Here is a 27,724-nt window from a genome sequence, read left to right on the forward strand (position 1 = left end):
ATTTCACCACAGTGTGGCGCTGTGGCTCCCTCTGTGTGCGTCAAGTCGTCATCGCGGTCACGTTGCTTCCCGGCCGAGCGGGGTTAAATAGCGGATGTGTGCCGCAGACCGGCAGATTATCCCGGCTCAGTGTGTTCTGCCGACATTTTTCTGTACGACCCGGTTTCACTTCGCCTGAACGGACGAGGCTTTTCTCCAACAACCACCGGTACTCCAGAGGTCTTTTTTTTTTAGTTTTATTAATCAGGACTTAAGCGACTCGGTTCCCGTTTTACTGCGCGGCTCTCCAGTTCCTGAGGAATGCCCCGGGAACTGACCCAGAACAGGATCCAAAAGATCTGGATTCCCACTAAGGATGACAAGCCGTCACCAAGAAGAGGTAAAGTCCTCTCATATTCTTTTAGCTTTCGTGTATTTTCGCATACTGTAACACCACACAATGATTAGTGGTCAGTTTCTGTCTGTTCTTTAAGGTTTCAGTTATCGGCTCCTTTTGTCTTAAAGACTTTGGAATTGTGTTGCTATGGTGATTGTAACTACTACTGAAGCGCGTAGCAACACGAGACTTCTGTTCCTGTAATACCACCTTAAAAACGCCGGTTAGTGGAAGTAATAAAGTAACTTTAAAGCCTAATTTCTCTCATGTATTCTTCAATAGCGTATCGCCGCTTTAGTTGTATTAAAGTTGGTTAAATACGACCCATTTCTGCTGTGAGGTGGGATTCTGTTTCCTACTCTTGTCTTTTTACTCATCTTTTTATCGTCACAGACCGCTCCGGTCACCATGGATACAACATTTCCCCGCAACCTGTGTCTGGTGCTTTAGAAGGGGTGCTGTCTTCTAATTGGTCGGAACGAAGCGCGTGTGCATGGTGCGAGGCTGCAGCTGGAAATCAGAGAGTATAGGGATGAGATTATTAACAAGGGGTGTAGCCTATAGTATGCGCAGAAAACTGGGATTTTTAAAGTGATTAAGCAGTTTATCACCACTGAATATCATCAATAGCCTCTTCCTTTATCATTTGTTTATCAAAGCTGAGGACAGAATTTCAATATATGTAAATTAAACCAAAATAAAGAAAACCAAGCAACTCTCAGCCTGGTCCCTCTCATCCTGTTCTCTCAAATTTGTCAACCAAACTCGGATAAATAGGTTTGTAAACATTGCAGCTCAATTATTGAACAACAGAGGAAGGTTTTCCCCATTATCTTTGTTTTTAAATGGTAAATGAATTAATGCTACAACTAAGGAAACTCAAAATCTTTATATAAATATCAAAGCAACTGTATGATGAAGATGACTACAATTATTATATTGAAATGGAGTAGCTGCAAATCTGGATTCACGTTTGTGCTTCTGCTGCTCATTGATTATTAGGATATAGGCCTAGTGGTTTATTGATCTGTGAGGAGAGAATCACATTTTCTATGCTTTCATTTTCTTGTGCATGAGATCTGATTCAGACTTCTGAGTTGGGTCAGCGTAATAAAACCTTTTATCAAAAGACAATTATTTTCAAAAACTGGTAGGAGGACATTGGATGGGATGCTGTACAGTAGCTGATACGGTGATGCAAGAGAGTGATGGAGGATGATGAGCCAAATTTTGAGTGTAGATGATGTGGTTTTGTGTTCTACAGAAGATTAGCAGCAGTGTGAGCAGGTATGGATTAGCTCTCGGGGTTGACAGGTAATCTGCATTGCTGGAAATCTCTGGAAAATAACTCGCTAAGGAAATAAGGCATTAAAAGTCAGGACTGCTTCAGGGAAAGGTGAATTTCTTCAATTGTTTTTGCACAATTTTAGTGACCCTCAGAAAAGAGGGGAACTAGCAGCACTAACATATCTTAAATTAAAGTCTCTCATGTGCCTCAAGGGTGGGGTTACAGTATATTTGGTCAATGTGAATCGGCTCGGGTGAGCAGATTCAAAGTGAAGATTCAGAAGTGGGTCAATGTGCTGTGAGATGTGAATTATCGTCTGGCGACAGCAGACGGCCACGTGCATGCTGGGAGTGTGTCAGCGTGAAGAGAAATAGAGATTACAGCGGCAGAGGTTGCTTTAATCACTGCTTTTGGAGAGGATGCCGCTCTTGATTTGTGTTTTTCTCAGGCTGGGGATTCTCAGGTTACTGATTCTATTTGTGCTGCACTACATACTCTGCTTGTTCTGATGACATGTGCACCTTTTGCATTCCTCTCTGCAGCGGCATGCGCTCCCCACTTTTCCAACCCCCCCACCGTCATCGTGATGGTGGGTCTTCCAGCTCGCGGCAAGACGTACATGTCAAAGAAGCTCACCCGCTACCTCAACTGGATCGGCATGCCTACCAAAGGTACACAAACACCCTTGAGCACAGTCCGTGTGTTTAGTAGCGTATCAGTTGCAGGGTGACACTCTGTTCCTAACAGCATAACTCCTGTTCCCACCTCCAGGACTTTGTGTTAATATGTGTTGCTCCTTCTGCTTGTAGTGTTCAATGTTGGAGAGTACCGAAGGGAGGCGGTCAAGAATTACAGCTCCTATGATTTCTTCAAGCCTGATAACGAGTGTGCCGTGAAAATTAGGCAGTAAGTGCAACACAAATACATATAGCCGGTTTAATGTATTAATAACGCAAAAAGTAAGACTTCCACTGTCTCTGTTCTTCAGGCAGTGTGCCTTAGCCGCCTTGAGGGATGTCAAGTCCTATTTGAAGGATGAGGGAGGCCAAGTTGCGGTGAGTTTCCCATCATGCATGACTTGTTTTTTTTTTTTTTTTAAACCTCATCGTGATGTGGGAAATGTTGGAAACCTTTTCTAATGAGCCGTATTTTTCAGGTCTTTGATGCCACTAACACGACGAGAGATCGACGTGACATGATCCTCAAGTTTGGCAGTGAGAATAGCTTCAAGGTGAGTGTTGTCATAGCAACCAGAGGAGTCAACATATCAGAAGAAAAAAAAGTCAGCCACTTTAACCGTGTTATTTCTTCACGCACAGATTTTCTTCATCGAGTCTGTGTGCGACGATCCGAGCGTCATCGCATCGAACATCATGGTAAGTCACAGACACGACATCGCCCTTTCTTCCTCGCCCTGTGCGAAACGACATTAAACGTTTCTAATTCTCTGGAATCAGGCGTGTTGTTTGCCGTCTGACAGTCTGCCCTCACTCTACAGGAAGTAAAGGTGTCCTGTCCCGACTACCGCGACTGCAACAAGACCGACGCCATGTTGGATTTCCAGAGGAGGATTGAATGCTACAAAACCAGCTACCAGCCTCTGGACCCTGATCGTTATGACAGGTAATAATCAGCATTTGTTACATTTTTTTAAGCAATTTTTAATACAAAGTCCTAAATGAATATAGGATAGGATGCACTTTATTGTCCCCTTGGGCAAAGTTGTCTTGGACTCAAGTGCCACACATTAAGCTGCCTCAATACCTTCATTTAAATAAAAACAATTCAAATCCAACAACATCCATCCCATTCTGATTGCACCCTTTTTTTCCAGGGACCTCTCCTTCATCAAGGTGATAGATGTAGGGCGACGTTTCCTCGTCAACCGCATCCAGGATCACATCCAGAGTAAGATCGTCTACTACCTGATGAACATCCACGTGCAGCCCAGAACCATCTACCTGTGCCGGCACGGCGAGAGCACCGACAACGTGGAGGGGCGGCTGGGAGGTGACGCAGGACTCTCCCCGAGGGGCAAACAGGTACACGCAGCCTCAGACCGAAGCATGAAAGAACACACGGTGAACAGTATTTTTTTAAAAACATCATAATGGATGAACTTCAGGTGTTTAAATAGTGCTCCGTGCTTTTGCTTTAGTTTTCGACTGCTCTGGCTCGGTTTGTGGAGGAGCAGCAGCTGAAGGATCTGAAAGTCTGGAGCAGTCAGCTGTGTCGCAGCATCCAGACTGCAGAGCACCTGGGAGTCCCGTATGAACAGTGGAAGGCTCTCAACGAGATAGACGCTGTGAGTGCAACTCTCACAAACTCTGTTCACACCTGCTTACACAGCTATATAACATGTTGCCTAACTAATATGTTATCCGGTGGATGTATTTCTTTTTTCAGGGAGTGTGTGAGGAGATGACGTACGATGAAGTGAAGGAAAAATTCCCAGAGGAGTTTGCTCTGAGGGATGAAGATAAATTCTACTATCGCTACCCTGCTGGAGAGGTAAACACAGCTACTGCATACCTCGCTTAAAAAATACATTAAAAAAGTACATAACTGGAACCAAAAGATTATTTGGATACAATAAAAAAAAAAGTGCAATGCATGAACAGCTATGAGTAGAAGGGTTTGATTGTCTAGAATCATGGAAAAGTAAGCAACAGTAAACAAGCCCATCCTCCTGATTGCAGTCCTACCAGGACCTGGTGCAGCGGGTGGAGCCGGTCATCATGGACCTCGAGAGGCAAGAGAACGCCCTGGTTATCTGCCACCAGGCCGTCATGCGCTGCTTGCTGGCCTACTTCCTGGATAAGAGTGCTGGTGGGTTACTTCAACTCCCATAATCCAACTGGTTAAATGGCATCATTTCATCTAAATATGAGTTATGATACTGCAAACTGATGCCAATGTGTTGATATTTAAGTTTTTCCTTTAAATTGTTTGTTCTAGATGAGATGCCCTACCTGAAGTGTCCCCTCCACACAGTGCTGAAGCTCACCCCTGTGGCCTATGGGTGCAAAGTGGAGTCAATCTCTCTGAATGTGGAGGCGGTGAACACCCACAAGGACAGACCCGAGGTAAAGCTCGATAGACCGATTCCTCAGTTTCTGCTCATTTGTGGGCGACAGTTAAGCACAACAGGACATAGCTTGGGCTCTATCTCTGAGTCTAAGTGACACATGTGTTTGTTACTCTGCAGGAGGTGAAGAGGGGCCCTAGCATCTTGATCAGGAGGAACAGCGTGACTCCTCTGACCAGCCCTGAGTCAAACATCAAGAAGCCTCGCATCGATGACCTCGATGAAGCTCCGATTCAGGATCTGCCTCCATCTGTTGCCTCACTGGCCCTCTGTAGCCCCTCACACCTCCCTCTCTCCCTGGCTGGACAGGTAGGCTTCTCTTGAACACACACAAGATATTACCAGGAGTAGACTGACTCAGGTTTCTTGAGGCTAGAGCCAATTGAATAGGACGCAAACAGCTGATGTCATTCTTTTTCTTCATCTGTTTCCTTTCTGATTGGCTGCATATACGCTGCATGCATGTTTGCTCACTTGTTTCCCATCCTCTGTTCCTCTGCTGCCTTCTTCTGCTCTGCACCTCACAGCATTGGTTGGGCAAAGTTTGCCTGTAAGTATCTGCACACTTCTTTTCTGTCTGCCTCGCTCTCTTTTGTCTCATCCATTTACTCACTTCCTGTCTCCGTGACTTTGTTCACGTTGTGGAAACTGTGGGAGTTTTTATTTTCCCTGACTGCAGTTGTAATGATTATTGAATTACATGCAGCAAACTGACGTTCTACAGAGGAGTCTGATTTGTTCAGACTTAAGTGGGAGTGAGGGAAAAGGAAAAAAAAGCCTTTCTTCTGTATTTGTTCATGGAGAACGCTCACTTCCCAGTTTACATTCCTCTGATTCCTGCCTGCTGTCGTCATCACAACATGCTTGTCGTACTATGTTGTTTCTTGCTGACTGTCTCTGTGTGTTTGTTTTATTTTTGGCCCTTGCTTTCCTGCTTTAAGACGAACCGTCCTCCAATATCTGAAACTGGTTTCACTCTTAGTCTTTCAAAGGTAAACACACGTTAGAGGCTTTGCAGTCGCTTCATAGATCAGCCAGCAGCCACATCTGCTCAACTTCAGTTTGCAGTAGTTTCACTATTTAATCATTAGAAATGTCTCCATTTCAAGGCAGATTTAAAAGTTAACCAAATAATTAAAGCAGCACAAATGCAACATGCTAAAGCTTGAGCTAGATATACTTGTTTAGTGCTACTAGAGTGCTACATGCTAACAAGCTGACAATACTACCTCCCTTAATCAAAAAGATCACTAACGGGGTGTTCTGTTCCTGTTTATTAGTTAGTTTATTAATTAGTTAATTTATTTAAAAGGGACACATGCAATGAACATGGCTTCATATGTGAAAGATACAAAGTAGATGCCATGCATACAGGTTTCTAACCATGGCTAATTTGCAACCCCTGTCCCTGGCTGTCTTCCTTTCAGAAAAAGGCAGAGAAAATAATCGTATGGATTCAACATGAATATATCTTGAATGTTATCTAAATAGCCCCTCAGCAGCCTCATTAAGCAAAGACGTATAAAAGATCTACATTGGATTGGATGAAAATACTGTTAAAGTTTTTTCCTCATTTTGGTCTTTTTTATCGTCAGTTTACCGTCCCCAATTTTGTTGGATTCACTCGGCTCTATCTGTCCTCCACTGACTTCAAAGATGGATATTTACCATAGAATACCGGACAATTTTATCAAAGGCGGATAAATAAACACACAACGAACTTCACTGACTGCATCAGAGGAAGTGGCATGTCTACGCTAGCTTCTCCGTCACAGCGTGGCTAACTCTGTTGGGCGTGTGAAGATCTTGTCAGCTTCATTCATAATCACCTGAGGACCAACTCGCTGCACGTCTCACACACCCAGCAACCTGTTCCCACACTCATGGGCTCGTTGCTATATTTCACGCCCTCTAAAAATATCACAGAGGATATGAGGGCCTGAGAAAGCACAGCTGATGAAACTTGTGGTTTAGGGATTACGCTGCATGAGAGGGTACAATAAGGCCAGGGTTCACTTATGTAAGAGCTCTGTGCTGTAAACTCCTTGGCCACTAAATGTACTGTGTTGAGCAAAGAATTATGTAAAGGTCTTACTTAATATGTGTTTCTTCTTGTTTACAGAACCTGAGGAGAAACTCATCTCGTCATGAAATCCTGCAGGCCTGCCAGTGAACTTGCTTGTCAACTTTTCACCCGACAACAGACTCACTGAAGATAATAATCGCATCGTGTTGTCAATGAAGGACACAACTAACCTTTAATTGTTCAAAAAGGACCATGGGGATTGAATGTCCTTTCACATATGTGTCATTGTCAAAGTGTGGGACTCTTTAAATACTCCCTTCATTGCCACTGTCAAACATTGTTTTTCTCTTTGAGACTGCTTAATCTGTCATTCCTGTTGTCTTTGTTCTGACTGAAAGAGGTAAACTGTGACTCATTTAGATCAAGGGCCATGTCACCGCTCTGATGGCTCTCTGACAAACCAGTCAGATCTGGTTTATTATTCAAAGAGACCAAAGACCAACCCTGACTCTTAGTTACATGATCAGTGCATTTCTTTTTTCAGCCTAAGACTTTAGCACTCCTTTTTTTTTCGTTAACCTTTTGGCACTTCTTTGGAAGCACTGGGGCGTCATTATGTAATTCACTTCCTTTTTTATGCCACAAAATAGCGATTTTTGTTTTGCACAGTCGGGGACACATTTTTACTTTTGATCTTTTTTTTTGTGTCACTTTGTGTTTTCTATGTAATGTAACTTCACAGTAATGGAGGAGACTACTTATGCCATAGAGTGCCTGTAGAGCTTGATTTGCAAGCCTAAATGCTGCTTCTCTTTGCTCTTCCTCTGGGAGAAGAGGCATCACATTTCACCTAATAACTCCACATATCATTTAAATCCTTAACTTTCACAGTATGAAGAGGATTTTTTTTATGTAGTTTCATATCAATAGAACATGCTAATCATTTAACAAGAGTTCTCTCCACTGATGGGAAACTTCATTTTCAATGTTTCAAATTTTCCTTTTGCTGTCAATGTCTGAAACGCACAAATGTAAGCACCTATATTTTTGTGAAAACAACGCGTGCTGTTAATAATATCTTTGTAAATGTTAGTGTACATACAGAATAACTGGAAATGGATGGACGATGGCATGGGACTCTCTCGGGAGTCTTTGAGTGATGGTGTGTTTTTGTACTTATGTGTCAGGACTGAATGTGAAGCACGAATTGATGAGAAAGACGCTACTGCTTACCTTTCTCAGTAAAACTTTTGTTAACATGTTTGCTTGAGATACTTGAATGTTTTTTTTGTAAACTGTTTTATTATATTCTTAATTTATTTGTATTTAGTTTGGGATGACTGCTTGGAGCGAAGGCCCCTTGTTTTAACCTGAGGACTATGCATGAGAGTATGTTGAAGAGTTGATTTTGCATCCGCTGGACCAATAAATTAACTCCTGGAAAAATATACACTGCTCCTTGACTGCTTGCTTTTTATTGTCCAATTATGATATTCTGTCAACCCTTCTTGTTTCCTTTTTATGGAGCTAATCTGAAGTGTCAACAGTGAGTCCTGCCTTAACGAGCATTCACAGGAACCATGAGTCATGCAGTGCGAGTTCCATGTTTATCAGGCTGATCGTGACCAGGTGCATTCAGGAAGTTACAGTGGAATCTCATTAGACTAAATAAATAAGCTACCTCTCCAACAAGACTGAGTGAAAAATAAGGCTGCTGTAAACGGACTAAAACTCTGACTTGGGTTTATTAGGCAGATTAAAAATATATAATTTGAGGGCAGACTTATGTATGAGGAGGAGGTCTTAATTAATTAAAGATATATCTACATTTGGTTCCAGAAGTGATACAAAAATGCTTATAATATGTTACAAAATCATTGCAGATGCTATTGAGATATTACACACCATCAACAATGACTAAAAATGACAAAGTAAAAACAGCGAGGGTGACCATGCGTTTGATTTGACCAGGACCGCCCCTTTTCCAAGCTCTGTGTCCTGGTCAAATTACAAATATCTATAAAACACTAATAAGTCCTGGTTTTGAACTGTCCCTGTCTTCGCTTCTACCAACCAAAACTATACACCATGCTTGCGCCACTGGTCCGTCTGTATAGATGTCTATCAACGCCGTTGCCAAGGCTATTGCTGTTGCAATAGAAAAACACAATTAATGCACAAAGAGTCAAAGTTTAATACTGATTTGTCTGTATGTGTCAATTTAATCTGTGACTGTTGCTTAGCTATAGCCTTGCCTATCATACTAACAGGAGCTGCTAGGCTAGCTGTCATGCTGAAAAGAAAGTCAGCATATTCCAAAGAGCTCCAGGAGAGTCACAACTTTCTTTGAAAAGTACCAGGCAATGAATATGCTCCATTCATCTTCAAGTGTCGCCCATGGTGAAGATGCCGACAATTCAATTCATATGAAAAGGAGCAAACACAAATGCTGATCATATTGTGCAGGTAAACAACAAACTGTCTACATTTTTCAAACCAAACTACGGCAGACAGTCACAATTTACTTTTGACCTTAACAATAATTAAAAATTGTAGTCTGAAATGTTCGGTCAACATCACAGTTCATGGGAGTAAAACACGTATTAAGCCAAACTTTTTTGGTCTTTGGCAATTTCTGTATAGGCTACATTACTGCAAGTTTCCATGAATTTGTTGCCTAGCTTGTGTTTACACTAATCAGCCTTTATGTAATGATGAATATTTTCTTTCAATGGCCTTTTTCCATGAGTACATTATCTGATAACTTTACTGCTCCCTGCTCTGTAAATGTTTTTTTCTAAAGGTTAACATTTTGTTAAACTGCCATTGGTGCAGTGAAAAAGTAGTTTGCAAAAGTAACTAACAATTTAGTAAGAATATATGGTGTGATAACTACAAAGAGTTTGTGACCACCTTATTTATTTTCACTGGAATAAAGGTGCATTTCATGGAGGTAAGAAATGATGTATGGGGCCATTAGTTGCTGCAGTGGCAGGCCAAGCCTTCTCCCCGTCTCTCTGTCTCTATTCCACACACTCATTTATTCACACACTGCGTTTGGAAGTAGCACGCGGTATTTCCTGAAGTCTGAATCACAGGCAGACTAAGTGTCTTGGCTCAGAGCGGTCATCCTGTGGGCTAACTGGCTATGTGACTGCTCTCAGGTTTACCACTCGCTGCCAACTCACTCATACACACACATGCGGGGAGACACACTAATACACATTTGTGTATGTGACTCCTGACAGGTTTACTTTTTCCTCAGCAGTCACGAGTTCACTGCACTCGAAAACCTATTTTATTTCATACTAGCTTTGCATGTATATTGTACCACTCAACCCATGCAATACCCACTCATATCAGTACAATATAAGTCTTGGGAAGTTTTACCAACTTGCATCTTCCCCTGATTCCCAAATGGATAAAAATTGAATAAAAGGAGTATTAGAAATATTATGAATGTTGGCTCATCTGTCTGTGTTGTGCTCAGTCTAGACTTTCTGTTGTCTTCCATTAGCAGTAATGTTTTTGCTGGTGTGTGTGTAATCTCTGTGGGAGAGAGGAGATGAAGAGTCAGACATACAAATAGTACCTTGGCTTGGTGTTACAGGCAGCACTAAGCCAGCAGCTCCACAAATAGCTGCCTAATAAGCTACTGCACTGACGAAGGATTGTGTGCGTTCCCACCCGCTCCAGTTAAAGGTAAACAAAAATTGGCATATAAAAGTTGGTCCTCTGACATTTTCCAAAACCAATACACACACTGCTCCATAAACCGATTCACTAGCCCCATGTGACCATGCCCTATCTCTGTCTCTCCTTTGACATGACTCAGCAGCTCGTCCTCATCTACCTGCTTAGCTCATCTGATTAGCCGGTCATGTGTCCCCGTCCCATTTGAGTTCAGAGAAATATTGGCAACTTGCAGCTTTAACATTTACACTCATTCATATTTACCCTTACATAAACTCTTTTAACCTGCAGACATAAACAGTAACATGCATAGATGCCTCTCACAATGCTGTGGTTTTCAGGGGGGTAGTATCACAAATGAGACGAGTCTTGACGCAATGCTAAATAGGTTTAGGGAGGATAGAAATCCAAACAGTTAATAATTTAATCGCTGAAGGTTTGAGATAAAAAAACAAAAAATATACTGGTAAATGAATTAAATCACAAGCTAAAGGTGAAAGATACATTTTGAATTAGCTGAAATAAATGGTTAAATAGTGGATCAATAGGATTAGCTTAAATGGTGAAATAAATTTGCTTATAGCAAAAGCCAAAAATTGCTAAAGGCGCTCCGTTTAAATAGACAAGCAAAGAAATGGATGAATTAGCTAAAAGTCAGGAAAAAACAGTTGAAGTAGTAAGCTTAAAGTAATCAGTAAATGGTTTATAAAAAAGCTGGCTAATAGTATTAGACAAACAGTTTAATACCTATAGTTGCTAAACTTGATAATCGGTTGAAATAGTTGGCTAAGGAATAAATAAACATATTGTTTTTAAACAACTAAAAGTAGTGAAAATAGTTGAAATGGCTTAAAGAAATGGATGAAATGCTAGCTAAAAGTGACTGTAAAAGTTGAAAAAACCTAGCTAAATGTAAAGGACGAACATTTTAAAAGCTACCTGTAGTTCATAAACAGTTGAAATAGCAAGCTAAAAGTAGCCATGTGAAAACCATAGTTGTAAAGCTAGCTTCTTATAATGAATAAATGGTTTTTATTGCTAGCTAAAAGTAGACCTATAGGTAGGCTAATGGATAAACGTTTTTGAAAGCAACTGAAAAGTAGCTGATAAACAGTTGAAATCGTAAGATATTAGTATCGTGAAAATAATAGCTATGGCTTAGATTCTTAGAATAATGGATATCCTAAATGGTTAATATTGCTGGCCAAATGTAACATAAGATGTTTTGCTGTGAAGCAATTTACAGATACAATAGCGTTAGGATATATTTATGAAGATTTCTTTATATGTTAAAAAGAAAATAAAAAAAGTCTAAAGGTCACAGTTCAGTTACATTTGTCATCAGTAATAAACTTTATTGTCAGACACATTTCAGCTTGTGACCTTTGTCACAGTCAGGTTAATTAGCAAAAAATTACAGCACATTTTCATCCATTAATTTACCACTCAATGCTCTGTCCTTTGATTTGTCATCATTCTTAATTCTCCAATCATCACCTGTCATGCAACATTATCTATAGGGTTAATCTGACCTGGCCGTGTTGCTGTGTCTCACAAGTAACGTGGGAAAGTTAGAATCCATTGACCTATAGAGTTTACCTTTGTACCTGCATTGGGTCATTGTCAATAAATACATATTTATGGCTTTATGATTGTTGGTCAATCATCTGCTCACAAAGTCTACGATACACGTGCCTGTTTCCCTGTTGAGACACATCAATGACACACTTTCCAGCTTGTGAGTGGAAGTTACTGGTTTTAACTGGAATTTATAATACTATCTTCAAACCTGCCAGCTGCCCTACAGATCACCTGTGGGTCTCTGATTTTAAATCTGCCAACTGGTTCAACCAATGGGATAACTTATCAGCATTATGAAATCAAATGTAATCTGCACATGGACACATGGATGGCTGAAGTTGTTTTAGGGGGAAATCCAAAGCTTCAGCCCCCACCTTCCTGGCCTACAGTGCCTGAGGTGTGAAAGTCTATTATGATATGAGGCAGTGTGTTACTACAAATAGAACAGGCCTACGTAAATGGTCAAGTTGACCTTGCATTTCTGTAAAGCATGTATTACCTCCATTATAAGTGCAACAGAGTGAAAACTCATCCCTCTGTCTTTGTGCAGAGGCCATTGATGGAGAGATTTTGAACTGAATGGAGAGGATAAGTCATTCAGCAGGCCTTGAATGGAGAAGAGCAGATTAAATAGACCATGTGTTATCCCTGATTACACTGGCACTGAAATGAGAGCCCTTTTACGTGATCCTCCCGCACAGTTCTATTGTCGTTCAGAAAATTGTCTCACCATAGTTAGTCATACCCCCGTGGAGAAATGCTGCTGTTTGTCAACTAAAAAGGAATTATCAGAGAGCAGGGAGACCATGGAGGAAAAGCAAAATACATCAAGTTTTTATTTACAATAATGCAGTCATGAAAGAGAGACTCCAAGACCATTTCAGAAAACCAAAATAATCCCAAAGTGCTTTTTCAAGCATTGACAGAATTTTAAATCCTTCACCAATAAGTACTGAAGTGAACTAATTTCAAGACATTTTCTGACATTTTAAAAGAAAAGGTAGTCTCCATAGTATTCCATCAAGTTGTACTCTCTGCGATCTACCTGCACTTCTGACCCCAGAAACAATGGCACCCTTTGCTTTAATGGTCACATCCCTGGTGAAGTGGTCAACAGGATGAAGCCCCCCTCGTGTGTGATGGATCCTTTCCCACCAAAATTGTTCAAATCCTGTTTTCTCACGAGACACTACAAGGATATTTAAAATAGACAACTCTGGTGATGTCCAGGTTCTTGCTGCCAGTCAGTCTACATGGTTGAGTTGTGGGGTCCAGAAGGTCCAGAATGTGGTAGGGTAGGTAGGATCGGCGTTGTCACTACCTGGAGCGAGCATCAATGGAGCCTGGGACTGTTAATGGTGGCAATGCTGTTTTTTTTTAGCGGGGGCAGCTAAAAGCCACATGGTAGGTTATTTGGCTTATCATTAGGGCATCATCATTGGGGTGAGCGGTGTCTTTCTTGAGAGCTCATCCTTTCATCAGGGCACACACAACTTGTCTTTAACTTCTCCAAAGTAGCGGCAGAATTACAACACTGAAGGGTGTATAGCCACCACAAAACAGGAAGTCAACAACATGTGTACACCATAGACAACATCCGTTAGAAAACCACAATGTTACACTGAGGGACAGAGGGACGTGACAAAAGACTCTGTCTGGATTTGAAACTTGGATGATGTGATTTACTATGTAGAGAGTGGAGGACCGCACGGCCCAGCATGAAAGAATTTGGGATAAAAATAGCTGATTGAAGAAGAGAGGAATGAGAAGATTCTCACTCGATTAAGGCTTAAAGATCCTGTCAGCCTTTTTCCATTTGTTATGAAACAGACTGGAATTAATATTGATGCCTCTTTATGTGCTACAAAACAAACAAGACCACCAGCAAAAAGATGGATTACTTCTATATTGTTATTTCTAATGCCTGAAACCTCCTTTATGTACTATGCAAAGAATCTTGATGAGTGACGCATTTGACTGTTAAAAGACTGCAGGATATGACCGCCTTGATAAAAAAAATGCTATTTATAACCCGTACACGAAAAAAATAAATCTATAGCCTAAAAGTTCCTCACTAGAGCTTTAAATCAGAGGTACCTTTATTATTCTTTCAATCAGGAGAAAACATCTTATAGTGTTAAAGTTGAATAAATACATCATCTACTTTTTCCAATTAAGTACCCTGTTATTGTTTTATTAGCCTATAATGTACACTTTGTAGACATAAGGCACTGCTGAATGTCAACACATTCACATGCTTAAAAAATTCAGTCAACAGATATATTTACATAGCATGGGACCTCTCGCTGACTGACGTATCTAAATTCTAAACCTGTTTTTTTTATGTAGACTGTTGTGGTCACCATTTAATCTCATCTAAAGCAGACGTGTCTGATTTTGGTGTTGATGACCCTGATGGAGGCCACAAGACGAAACGCGTCGGCCTAATAGAGTTAATAAAGTGTTGCTGGAGCTTTTTGACCTCTTCAAGACTTTCACTCTCCATCCACCATGGTAGTTGGTGAAGTTGTGCCAGAAAAGCCATACTCTGCTTCTTCTCCGATTTTGGTTTCAGCCATCTTGGCAGTCATCAGGTTAACATTATTCACCTGTAGGCCCAAATATACACTGGATCAGATTGAAAGAATGAAAGCTAAATCTCCCAAGAAGAAAATAGTGTCTGTTGCCACATTGGCTCTCTTGACACGATTAGACAACAGCAGCTTACTCCTTCTTATATCAGTGTCCTGACTCCTCCTAATTCCCTTGCCAAGTTAATGGGTTAGAGTTAGCAGACTAATAGGATAGTCCCAGGCTGCAGACATGCCAACATGAGATGACAGAGGCTAGGACGAGGCGAGACAGGGGACAAAGAAAGGGCAAACAAATGAGTCAGGACACATTTAGAAAAGAGAGATTAAAGAGGTAAGAAAATGAAGAAGGAAAGAAGGGAGGAGAGAAGAGAGGGAACGAGGAGGAGAGGAAAAATGAAGGAGTGAGAAGGTGAGAAAAGTCACGTCCACCTATGTAAGACCCTCCTCCTTCTACCCAGCTCTGCATCTCTCTCCTCCTTCTCCGTCTCTTTAACTTTTTCCCTTCTGCATGAATTATCGAGAGTGATGTGTGGAAGCTCACGTAGTCTCAGCAAGACGGAGAAAGAAAAGAAAGTCCAAGGTGGAGTAATACCAGTTGTGGGGAGGAACTTAGAGCAGCAGAGGAGATTAAGTTACATCTCTTTTCTCCTCTCTGAAGTCAGAGGATTATGAAAGCAAGCATGCAAAGTAATAATGGGAAATTGTACTATAGGATACAAATACAAAACCAGTTGATTAAAACCTCAACCAACTTGCGAAAATGGACTTTTCACAACTTGATTTCCTCTTCTTCCACTTCCTATTTTAGTCGCTTTGTTTCACCACTGTTCCTCCTATTTTTTTATTCAGTTGGCTGTTATATAGTCAGTGGTAATTTAGCATTTGATTCAACCAGGGACTTTAAAAAAAAAAAAAAAAAGATGCCCTGGGGCTTCTTTATTAATCCATGCATTTATATCCACCTGCATCGATGAATGAAACTCACTTTATTTTGGTATCACTCACTCATGTCTGTCCCATCTTCAGCTTTTACAAAATACAGCAGCATGGTTGCAATTTCTTTTGGGGTTGCGGGGGCAACTGAGGGCCAAAGGTTAACACGGTCAAAAAGAAAAGATCACATTACTCCAATTCTTGTCTCACATGTTTGCATTTTTACGCAAGTTGGAGAGAGCTGACGTGAGAACGCGTCAGGATATTATCATGAGAAATCACCTCGAGCCAGTGGCGATTCTAGAGTCTGTTGGGGCCCTAGGCAAAAAGTAATTTTGGGGCCCTCCAACCAGCATTCATCTCCATAATGTCTGCCATCGTCCCAGCGCTTACTCTTCTTCCTTTTTTTTTCCTGTTTCTGATTTCTCTCCTATAGACGGATAATTCTCCTTAATTCTTCTTTCGTGATTTTCATTGATAAACTTTGGTTTTCACCAAAGCAGGGCAACAAAAATGAGTGTCCGCTTAGGGAGGATTCCTACTGTCATTGTAAGATTTTCACATTTTGGGCCACGTCTCTGGTTTAAAGTTTGTGAGGCCTCAGGGGCCCCCTACTGGTCTTGGGCCCTAAGCAGGTGTCTGCCTTGCCTGTTGACAAACAGCACCTCTGGTTAGGGAGTTGTGACGTTTATTCCCTATGATTGGTGCATGACCATACTGTATATTACATACATGTAATTTAACTGCTGCGTTATGTTATCTGTTCACCAGTTTGTTCTTCTCCCCTCTTTTGTTGTTATTGTGATTGTGTTAAACTACACAGCATTAATATAAAGGCAAATACTTTCCTAATTTTACCTAGTCTGTTTCTTCACCTGCCACTGCAGCGTTGCACTTTTTTTTTTGGTACTGTCTTGCGTCAGGAAACCCCCCCTTCTCCTCTTCCATCGGACCGGGATAGTCTCCCACTGTGAGGTGCATGTGTGAACAACCAGAGGATTTCAGGTGGCAGTCCTGAAATTCACTAGAAATGTTCATTTTGAAAATGGCTTAACAATGTTGTAAAACCGAAACAATGTGCTAAAAGACACCATATCACTCAAGCTGTGGGAAACTTCAGGAAGATGACAATTGCCTTTTCACTTGATGATGTCATGATGTCACATGACACATAATAATGTGAAGCACTGTTATAGAAAATACAGATTACTTAAGTCTTTAAATTAGCATGCTTTCATGTGTTCTTTTGTTTGTGTCCTGAATTAATAATATAAACAACAAAAAACTTTGTCCAATAAGAGAAAATATTGTTTGATGATTTATAGAGAGGAACATCATGAAAAACTGAACAGAATCTGGTTGGAAAAGAATCGGTGATCGACATCTGGTGAATTTTACTTTGATGAGCAATGTGACAAGTGCTTCCTCTTTTTAAATGTGTCCATGGGAAAACTTTTAAAATGTGTTCTGAGGGTTTGTTTGATGCAGTTACCGTAAGTATCCTTAATGTTCTGATATGGGACCAGTGACAGCTTAAATGTGTTCAAAGTGACCAATCAGATTTCAGGATGCTCCTGCTGTATATTTTGCTCTGAAAGAGAAGAACCCAAACAATGGGATTACCTCTGCCTCAGGGAATGTTTGCATAGTTAAAAGTACAATCTCTGGTCAAATGTCAAACATTTCAAAGCCACAGAATATTTAACCTTTGGATGTACAGCCCTGCATTAACCTCTTCCATGCCGTACCCTCGCACAAGGTTTCATTTCGTTCTAATATATAATGAACATAAATGGGTTAAAATTATATAAAAAGGCAAGCTGGAAAAGTACCACCTGGCCAAAAAAATGGATTGACAAAAATGTGAGTCACGGTGTGTAGACTTAATCCGGGCACTACTATGTGTTTGCACAGGACAGTCTGTGTGCTCAGTGAGAGGAAAAACATCGGAATGAACTGAATTTGTGTCCGCTGAAAACCCAGACGGTCATTTTTTCAGTGCACCGAGAGTTCAATCTGAGTGGCCTCAAGCTATTGTCTTTCTATCTGTGTGTGTGTGTGTGTGTGTGTGTGTGTGTGTGTGTATGTGTGTGTGTGTGTGTGTGTGTTGAATTCCAGTAAAGTGCACAGGAAGGCCATGGATTACATGACATGCAGGTTCATCATGGAGAAGAGTGAGAACATGTTTCACTATAGGCTGTAAAGTCCTTGTACTTTTTTTTTATAATCCATTGTTTTATTTATCATGTGATGATCTTTATTGTAATATGACATTTGCTGCTTTAACACTTTAAATCTCCAACACTTTCAGTGAATATATGGCTTGAAAATGTCTTTTTTTATTGTGTACAATTTCAAATTCTGGGAAGTTACAGAATATTAAGATTTTTTTTAAACGTTAGATAACAGCCATTTACCAAAACAAAACATTTATACGCCTACGTGTGCTCCTTTAAAAGTTTATTACCTAAGTTTAATTTGGGTTTTATTTGACTGACACGTCAGTGATATTGGAGTACACTTTAACATTTCGTGTCAACAGAGTCGCCAAACATTTCCTCTAACCCAGACCATAATTACGGATGAGGGTGAAGAGCACCCTGGGGTTTTAGACATTGGGCAGTGAGCTGGCTTATGTCACAAATCCAAAGCGCCCACGGAGCCAAATGTGCCACATGGTTGGCGCAAAGTTGATCTGTGTACCAACAAATGCTGTCTCTTTTACACTTCAGGCGATTAGTTAATGATCTTGTGCAACTGTTTAACAACGGGCGCTCCGAGCTGCGATTGTCTTAGTCGGTCATTTGATTCTGACATTGCTAGAAGGGCATGAACAAACGCAGAATGGTGCACCGGCTAAATGTTGGATGATCAAATTAAGTGTTCCCCTGGCACTGTCTGTCTCAATGTGACATCATATTAACAAGTTAACACAACTGAGAAGCATTTCACCAAACGTTACACAAAAAGTCCAATAAAACTAAATATTGACGTCACACATTTACTCTAAACTTATTCAAACAGATATCTTCAATTAAAGTAAGAATGTGCGACTTTTTCATCCAGTAGATGTCGCCCTTGAGCACCAACATGAGACCAAAACAAACGGCTGATTGGCGACACCTCGACACCTCGAGCTTCTCCACAATGGAAAAAAAAAAGACCACTGTTAGGGCGTCACTGTTATTGTTGACTGTGCCCCTTCAATTTTGGATGTTATCCACACTACCTTTTTATGCACTTCAGAAGTGTAACAGTGACTTTGAAATGCAATTGACAGAAAGAAATGGACTTTAGCTACCATACAGGTCACACCTACCCATTCACACCAATCCACACACTGATGGCAGAGGCTGCTATGTAAAGAGACCATCAACATAAAAGAATCCATTCATACACATTTATAGCAGGCATGTGTCTTGCCCAACGACACATCGGACATGTGGCTGTAGGAGCTGGGGATTGAATCCCCAACGTCCTGCTTGAGCGCAACCAACTCTACCACTGATCCACAGCCGCCCCTCAGAGGTAGACAATTGGTAAAAAAATACAGAGGGTAGGTAAGTTAAGCAAGATGCCCTGAGGGCAGCAAAGGGTCAGTAATGCTTTTCTGTCATTTCTGCTGCTTGTCACAAACACTCAGAGATTTGTAAAATGTAATCTTTCATGTCTGACGTCACAATACTTGATATCCAGCTTGACCCCCAGTTCTGCCTGCGTCAGAGCCTCAAATCCACAAATCTATCTGAGTCATTGCAAAAGAGTTGTATTGTTCCGCATTACAATGAATTCTCATTTATTTTAAGGAAGTATACTTCATTGGAAACTGTGTGAAACCCAAAAGTTACAGTGCATTCAAGTTCAAACCCCTCTGATGCTGAAATAAGTGATGATTGTGATCGTACAGTTTCTATTGCGAGAGGTTGAGTGTCATTGAGTTGCTGATCAAGCTCCCAGTGTTGCAACAAGTCACTTCTGCAAATGTTAAACCTTTGGATGTTTTTTAAGTTGCAGGATTACGTACTGTTTGGGTTTGGAACAATGGATCCCCCATATTTTTTGGCTTAACTCTCCAAAATACGTTTTCCTTTTTTTAAAGTCGATTTAATGTATTACGACTGTTTGACGTTGACATTAGTTATAAAGACACTAAAAATAACAAGGCACCGATGTAACGCCCAGTTTAACAGACTTTTAGGGAGATTTATGCGAGTGACGTATCAACCAAAGTAAAAGTGATCCACAGCCGCAGGTCCGTGTGTGGCTTCGTAAAGCTTTTTGTCAATGACGGACTCCTCCAGCGTCAGAGCACGTCCATCTTTCCAGGAAACTTTTAACCTCTCTGAGCCGAGATTTATCCTTCATCCAATTAATCAACTGATTAATTTGGTGATCTAAACATGTCTTTATTTATAACTTACACTTATTTAAAGCAAATGTGAGAGAAAAAAACCAAAAAAAAAAACAAGCCTAAGGGTAAACAAACTACAACCAAACAGATCACTCTGCACTCGAGCATCAGGCAGGTGTCTGGTCTCTGACTCTTGTCAACATCTCCTTAATCCTTGTCATATCATGACGGCACTGTTTCTGCTTTTAGCTGCTGTGCATCCTCTTAACACTCAGGAAGCGTGGCCCACTAACACAACCCTGATCGCCATATGAGGAATTAGATGATGTTGTTCTATTGGCTTCTTCAGACTGGGTCATCCAGCAGGCGTTGGGTCAAGACTGGGGTCAACACCTCCAAGTCAGAGGAACCGTGGAGTGCATGATTGGGGAGTGATTCCCTGCCTCAAGTGAAGGCGTTAATGTATCTCTGGATCTTGTCCATGAGTGAGGGTAAAATGGAGCGTGAGTTGGACAGGTGGATTGATGCAGCATCGGCAGGACTGCAGCCGTTTTGTCGGACCGTTGTGGTGTAGAGGGAGCTGAGCCCGAAGCCAAAGCTTTTGATTTACCAGTCAATAGACGATCCAACCCTCACCTTTGCTCATAAACATTGGGTAGTGACTGAAAGAGTGATATGGTGAATACAAGCTGTATTTTGTATATTTTTGTGAACACTGAGGCTTCAAATAAAATGTGTTTATCATTGCTTTGAGTTATAAAAGGACCATGTCATTGCTATGGCCATCCCTTTTCAGCTGGGCCCCAGAAAGCTCCGCCCCCTTTAAGCTATTGAGGCTTTGATGACTTGCAGAGGTTTCAATTATGAGACTAGTTCCTATGTTATTCTATGACAGCGCCAATATATTATATCACTCTGTTGAAGTTCCATTCTGACTTGACTGCGTTATGGTCCTCTGCACAGCTGCACACCTGCTCAGGAGTTCACATCAAAAGGCAACACCTTTGCTGTCACTCATGGGGGTGTAGCCTGAACAACAACATTTTTGACAGTTGGTCATGAAGGGAAAATCAAAATACTATGTGATTTAATGAGAGTTCAGTTTAATGTTTACAACCTCCCAAGAAACATCTGGTTTGTTTGTCTGGTGTGTTGTGTTTGGTCCTTCATGCTCTACAGGTTGCCATAGGGACAGATTCAACCATACAACAAATACAATGCTACTTGGGTTACATGTTTTGAACCTCCGACCTTCCCGTTGAGAGACGACCAACTCTACCACTGAGCCATAGCCGCCCCAATAGTTCAGTTTAAACACTTATTTCCTATACATGCATCTGTACAATACAGGTTCAAATCTCAAAGGAGATATAGAAGCCTCAAGCCTCAAAACCAGCCAGTCAGTTTTTGGCCTATATATACATTTAGATTTAAGGCAACAAGTACCCCCACCCTGTGTCTCCATAGACAAGGCGGTGTAACAGCCCAAAATATATCCCCTTCTCACACTACGGGGTGACTTGTTTAATATATCGGGTATTTTTTGGGCTAGTGCAACTTTTACTCTACCCCCCTATTGGGACCTGAATTCACTTATTCTGGCCCTAGTTAAATGGTAAATGGACTTGAGCTTATATAGTACATTTCTATTCTTCTGACTCTTCTTCAGGGCTTTATAAGCGGTTCATACACCACCAATGAAGCAGCGGGATCCATTCTGGGTTAGGTGTCTTGCTAAAAGACACATTGGACATGTTGCTGCAGGAGCTGCGTTGAGAGACGACCGACTCTACCAACTGAGCCACAGTCACCCCTGAATTTACCATCCTAATTATACAGTTATGGACACTGAAATACTGACTCATTGATTAAAGACACAAAAGGGGTATAAATCTGGGCTAGCCCAAAATGTACTTTGGGATATATTTTGGACTAGCCCACTAACCCCGGGTACAGTTTAATATGGTTGAGTAGGTTTAGAAGCCATATATTTATGAAAACTCGGGAAAAATACAATGATCGTTGCAATGTTTACGACTGTGTTAACACAACTTTAGGTTTATTTTACAGAGATGTTTAAAAGGCTACTTGTCAGTCTAAGGTACTGTTGGTCACTCATCATCATCAGTTATTTTCACAGTGCTGAGTGAATATTGATATGCATTTTTAAACTGAATCTTCCTTTGTAATGATGAACACTGTCCTGTTTATAATGACACCAGTGTTTCTGTTGCCATGGCATTTGTTAGTGTGTTTTTTTTAACATTATATAACTTTTTGTCTGTGGGTGGTAGACCATATTTGGAAGCTGTCATTTACTTTAACCCTGAGATATTCCTCTTGATTGTTTGGTACTTGGTATCAGCTCTTCTGTGCGGGATGAGGTGGCCGAGGTGATAGATGAGTCAGAAGTTTGGATGGTGGTTGTCTTGTGATGGCTGTGGTCACAAATCATGGTCTCATATGAAAACCAGAAGTCCCTCAACTTCTCTTTTCTACATCCCAAAAGTTTGATTTAATTTCTCGCTATTTTTCTCTCTCACAACTTTCAAGAAATGTACCAAGACAATGAATCACTGCTAGTGCTATAGGGCTTTTTTTCCACAAGAAATGTGCTATACAAGCTCAAGTACATTTACCATTTATCTATGGCTTCATTTTTGAACATGTTGTTTTCACTGTGTGCTAAGCTAAGCTAATTGCCTGTTATTACAAAGTTACCATTCAGATTTGAAATCTTATCATCTTAAAGACAACAAGTAACAAAAAAAAGCCTAAATGTTTAGACTTTTCCCTGAGATGGGGTTTGCATGTGAGCATGTATTTAAATGTCACAATAAAAGTGTTAAAAATAAACACGGCTTAAGTGTAAGAGCCTGATTTGCAGCACTCTCTTTAACAGGTCCCAGAGTTTACTATAATTATCTTCCCTCCTCTATAAAGGAACTGACACTTACTTCTAACTTCCTGAGAAGCAGTTTGGAAAGAACTGTGTAATTTGGTACTAATAACGGGGAAGGTAGAGACACCATTAGAACATGTCACATTTAATTATACTGTAAGTGCATATTGAGCTAAGAAGCATTTAACTGTGAGAAAACGCTCCGTAGAAAGTTAAGGCTTCCTCAAATGAGTGGAATGAAGTTCCTGAAATCAGAACATTTATTTTCTGTTTTGAAAATCAACAAATGTCTCTCTCCTATGTTTTGTGTTAATGTGTATTCATGCTGGGTCAGTAGATAGAAAGATGCAATGCTGATCATGATGAGATGTGTAGTGTTTTTAAACAATAAAAAAATTATAATTAAAATGCAGGATAATCCATAAACTCCCGGTAACAGGCATCAGAAGAGGAAATACTGTGTGTCCACTGTTGTAAATCAAATATCCCTTCAAGGGACAATAAAGGTTTGGACTGTATTTTATGAATAACAGCAAGACTTGATGATTTTAAACCCTTGTTGTCTCAATCCCTGATATGTGCCGTTGAGTTAGGCCCGCATGGTTCTTTGTTTTATTTCTAGGAAACTTTCCAAGAATGTAAAACAACTAGTTCCTTTACATCTATATCTGACTGTTTATCTGGGTGCAGCAGTAGGATTAGTGTTTTGCGACAAGATACAGAATAGCAGACTACACTATAATGCAGTTTGTATTAACGTATAATGTTTGGAGATTAAATGATGTAATGTATGTGTTTAAGTGAAGGGACTCCACAGATGTTCTCTGCAGCTGGATGGATAGAAGCACATCCAACCTGCTGCCCTGTTGCATCAGATAACCCTCCATGTTCTGCCTCAGGAAAACTACTCTATGATGTTTGTTCATGTTATCTGTGTCCCCGATCATCTGCATGCATGTAGGTGTGTGTGCGTCTGGAGAAGTGGAGGGGTTAATCTGTGTCTGGCGGTCTATGTGTGTTGGGAACAGGGCGTCATGTTCACTTCATAATACCATCTAATCTGAACTGAAAGCCTTACCTCACAGTCGCTTATCTCTGGGCTCAGAATATACTGAAGATTAAACATCAAATAACATGGAAAAACTCCGGAAACATGATGGAGAAATTCCCGGTATGACTCACTTTCACTGACCACACAGATCAATGAGTCAGACTTTCATGTGACAGGAAGGGACATCAGCTGTTCAAAAGGTTTTTTTCTTCCACGCAATCAGATGAAAGGTGTGTGCACCCTCTACAGGAGGGAGATTATAAGAACAGATTGGGGAGAATAAAACTGTTGAGGTGTAAATCAAAACCACATGTTAAGAGTTTACTGTATTTACGCTGACTTTGAATCTTCTGCAACTTGTTCTTATTATTCAGTTGATCAGTTGTGATCAAAGGAGTTTCACAAATCGGTTTCCAAGTTGCAACATGATGTAAATTCTCTTCCTTTTGGTGATGCTGCCACGATGTAAGAGTGCTGTAACTCAATGAAACACATGCCAGCTGGACTGAAGCTGAAGACTCAACTCAGTGTGGGGAGTATAGTGCATAAAATGAACTTATATTTTCTATTTAACAACAAACAAGTATAAAAGGAAAAGAGATGAAAACAATGTTTACATTAAATTCAGATCTGGTTCCATAAAAGGCATCTACGTTAAAGGGAAATTTAGTCATTTATTTGGTGAGTAGGACATTTATTAAAGGAGTTGCTTGCTGGGTCATTCCTAAAATATTACAGACCAACAAAAGCAACCTGCTAAGTAAGTTAGGAGAAAATTGCTCACAATGGTCACTGCAAGATGACATCAAAAACTGTTAAAGATGAATGCATTTTTTTTTAAAGGCTAGCTTAAAGATCCAATATGTACGATATTCACTGAATGTAATCCTAACATGACTTTTCTTTATCATCAGACATTAAGGAAACATGCTGTGCTGATGTGCTGGCTTCTCTGTCAACAACGCAGCAGACAGTATGTCCTCCTTCTAACTTTAGATTCTGGATGGGCTGTTTTTGTTTTGACTGGAGAAGTAGGCGACACCCACACGTCCGTTTTTCCCCTCGCCCCTCGGTTTGCCTGGTGAACGGCTAACCAACAGGTGGCGCCATCGATGAAAGCAGGCAAGTGAGCTGGTTCAGATATAATTGATTCTACCAGACCTACCTCAAAAAGCCTCAGGATTTTAATCAATTCAAAGCTTTATTGTCATTTAGTTGTACATACAACCGTAGTGCAAGCAAAATGAGAGAGCGTTTCTCATCATCGGGATCCAAAAAATAAAACTAATAAGACACAATTAAACTACACAAACACACACGCACACACCTACATCCCATTGTTCTCTGTATTAAATGTCCATAACAGCCTGTGAATTAGGTGCTTATGTGCTTTTAATGATTTTGGACAGTTTTTTATTCTGTTTCAATTTCCGTTCAACTGACAGGAAGATTAGTTGCTAGGAACATCCCTAGAGATGATTAAACTGCTAGTGAGAAAAACAGAAAAACAGTAAAATGTTATGCCTTTTACTCCCACCACATCAGGTCAAAGTCAGGATGATGTCTGTGAGATGGAAGGGATACCAACATTGCAAAGTCCCTACATCAGGCGACTCTTTTTAGACTATTACAAATGATTCTATTCATTCTCTTACTGATGTACTAGTTTTGATAAAAGCTGAAACATACTGGATATAATGTCCCAATGAAGGTGTTTCAGTCTGAGTTTTGTTTTAAGGAGATCAGGTCAGGGCCGGCCCGTGGCATAGGGAGCATAGGCAAATGCTAGGTGGCGCAGACAGGCCGGCTGTCCATAGGGGGCGTCCTTTGGCCTGAATTGAGTGTGGAAGAAAAACTGAAGATAATAAGAAGAAAATGAATCATATTTTCTTGCTCCCCTGCTCGACCTGATGCATCTCATAACCGATGCTCGTTACCTGCTCTTTGTGGGCGAGGAGGGCAGACGAGTTATCAGAAGTGAGTGACACCGATAAATATCTAATGAAGAAAAGCTGTAAAACATAAAGCTGGATGTCTGTTTTCTTTAAGTGTATGAATATTTTGATTAGTGGTGGTATTGGTTGCAATACAAGGGTCACCAGCTTAAATCTTGCCTTGGGCACAAAGTGGGTTAGGGCTAGTGGCTCTGAGTCCAGCCAACAGCCTCATCTGGATATGAGACGACGTCCTGCAGTGTCTTTGGCAGCACATGATCTCAGCACCAAGGTGACTGTGTTGTACCTGTGCTGCAGACGGGAATATAAACAGGAAATGTCCTAACTAATTGGATTATGAGTCAGCACCATTAATGGGAGCGATGCAATGCAGTGTAATGTGTGCTGATCATTGTTCCATGTCAGGATGACTGTGCGGGTTTTTCAGAGTGAGGATGGCCTGTGTTTTCTTCTTCATCTCAGAGCAGTAAAGCAATGTTTAAAACTATAACAACATCTCTCCTCTGTCTTCAAGGCATCCATTGTTTTTGCACCACATGTCTGATTTGGTCACTTGGTATTTGGTTTTATGTTTTTCTTAACTTGGTTGAAATACCTGCTGAATATCTACAGAATGAGAGAAAATAGAATAAACTCTAACATTACTGTAGTGCTCATTGTTGTTTGTGGGGCTTCATCTAGATTTCTCCAGCTGGGTAGAAAAACTGCATGATGCAATGTGCAAGAAAAGAATGAAAAGCCTCAGGTACCCTCCATATACTCTGCTGGAGCGTTTCTCTGTGACTTCTTTGAGCGGCTGAGTATTGCACAAAGACATCATACTGTATTTGAACTCTGTGAACCTTCCCCTGTTTTATGAATCAGTCCAACTTTACAGCAATCATGCCACCTGCTGGAAAGAGTAGGTAGTGTTTGAATATTAAACAACTGCAATGGGAAATCTAGCCAAGGAGATTATTACATGTCACAGTAGAAAAGTGTCAAAACTAATACATCACAGTATATAAATGTAATCTCAATGGAAAGACTTCCTGGAACCCGTATTATGAACACAGTATACATAATGTCTCTGCTGTTAAAGTGAGGCAAAATGTCTGCTGTTATAAAAGGCTGTGGCTAGAAATGAATAATCCCTATACTCTTGAGTTCTGAGTAATGAAAACTGAAAGCACTGTCTAGTAGTTTTGATTTACACAAAAACATGTTAACACACTGTTGCTATGAGGAAGTCCACTCCACAATCTGTATCCTTTCATTATTATACTCCATTATATTCTTATCTCTCAGCCCTGAGATTGACTGGCAACCAGAGACTGTAGACATGTAGATAAGAATTGAAATGCAAAGGCTGAAAAACAAAGGGCGAGACAGTGACAAACGTCATGATGTGAGAGAGGCTAACGACGATAAAACAATGAGTAACAATGGAAGGAGCCAATAGATAAAGGCTGAGCCAGGGCCTAGAAATTGGAGTTTAATGTAGACCTAGATTTTCAAGGTTTTTTTAGGGCTTTATTGATAGATAACAGTTTATAGAGTCAGAAATCAGAGAGAGAGAGAGTGGGGAACGACATGCAGGAAAGGAGCCACAGGTCGGGCTTGAGCCCGGGCTGCCCGCTCGGGGGTCAATGTCCTCCTTATATGGGGCACGCACTAACCACTAGGCTACTAGCGCCCCAAAGCTATTTTTTACTGATCAAGCTGATATTTACAGTTTGGTCAGGCTTCAAATAAATAGTAATAACTAACATATCTTGAGAATTTGGTGCTCTATTGTTATTATTATTATTACTACTCTAGCCTCTCTTATCAGTCTTTCCTCTTTTTCTGTCATACTTGTTTATTCTTTTTACTCTCAGTTGATCTATTCCCCTCTTTCTTTCTGC

General features: G+C 40.6%; 1 protein-coding gene across 3 annotated transcripts; it reads left to right on the plus strand.

Moving 5' to 3' along the window:
• The first annotated feature begins 99 nt into the window (after positions 1-99).
• pfkfb3 (6-phosphofructo-2-kinase/fructose-2,6-biphosphatase 3) lies at positions 100-8,226 on the plus strand. 3 transcript variants are annotated; one of them, XM_061029299.1, is made up of 15 exons: positions 100-379; positions 2,207-2,335; positions 2,474-2,570; positions 2,653-2,719; positions 2,821-2,895; positions 2,984-3,040; positions 3,163-3,287; positions 3,499-3,706; positions 3,823-3,969; positions 4,071-4,175; positions 4,364-4,493; positions 4,623-4,750; positions 4,873-5,061; positions 5,280-5,302; positions 6,875-8,226. In XM_061029299.1, the coding sequence occupies exons 1-15, from the start codon at positions 301-303 to the stop codon at positions 6,879-6,881; spliced, it is 1,566 nt and encodes a 521-aa protein (XP_060885282.1). In that variant the 5' UTR covers positions 100-300; the 3' UTR covers positions 6,882-8,226. The 3 variants fall into 3 exon arrangements, with proteins under 3 accessions (XP_060885282.1, XP_060885283.1, XP_060885281.1); XM_061029300.1 differs by lacking the exon at positions 6,875-8,226 and adding an exon at positions 5,694-6,865; XM_061029298.1 differs by lacking the exon at positions 5,280-5,302 and having other exon boundaries at positions 102-379.
• The last annotated feature ends 19,498 nt before the right edge of the window (positions 8,227-27,724 follow it).

The sequence above is a fragment of the Labrus mixtus genome, chromosome 22, assembly GCF_963584025.1.
Source record: "Labrus mixtus chromosome 22, fLabMix1.1, whole genome shotgun sequence".
In the NCBI taxonomy this organism is placed as follows: domain Eukaryota; kingdom Metazoa; phylum Chordata; class Actinopteri; order Labriformes; family Labridae; genus Labrus; species Labrus mixtus.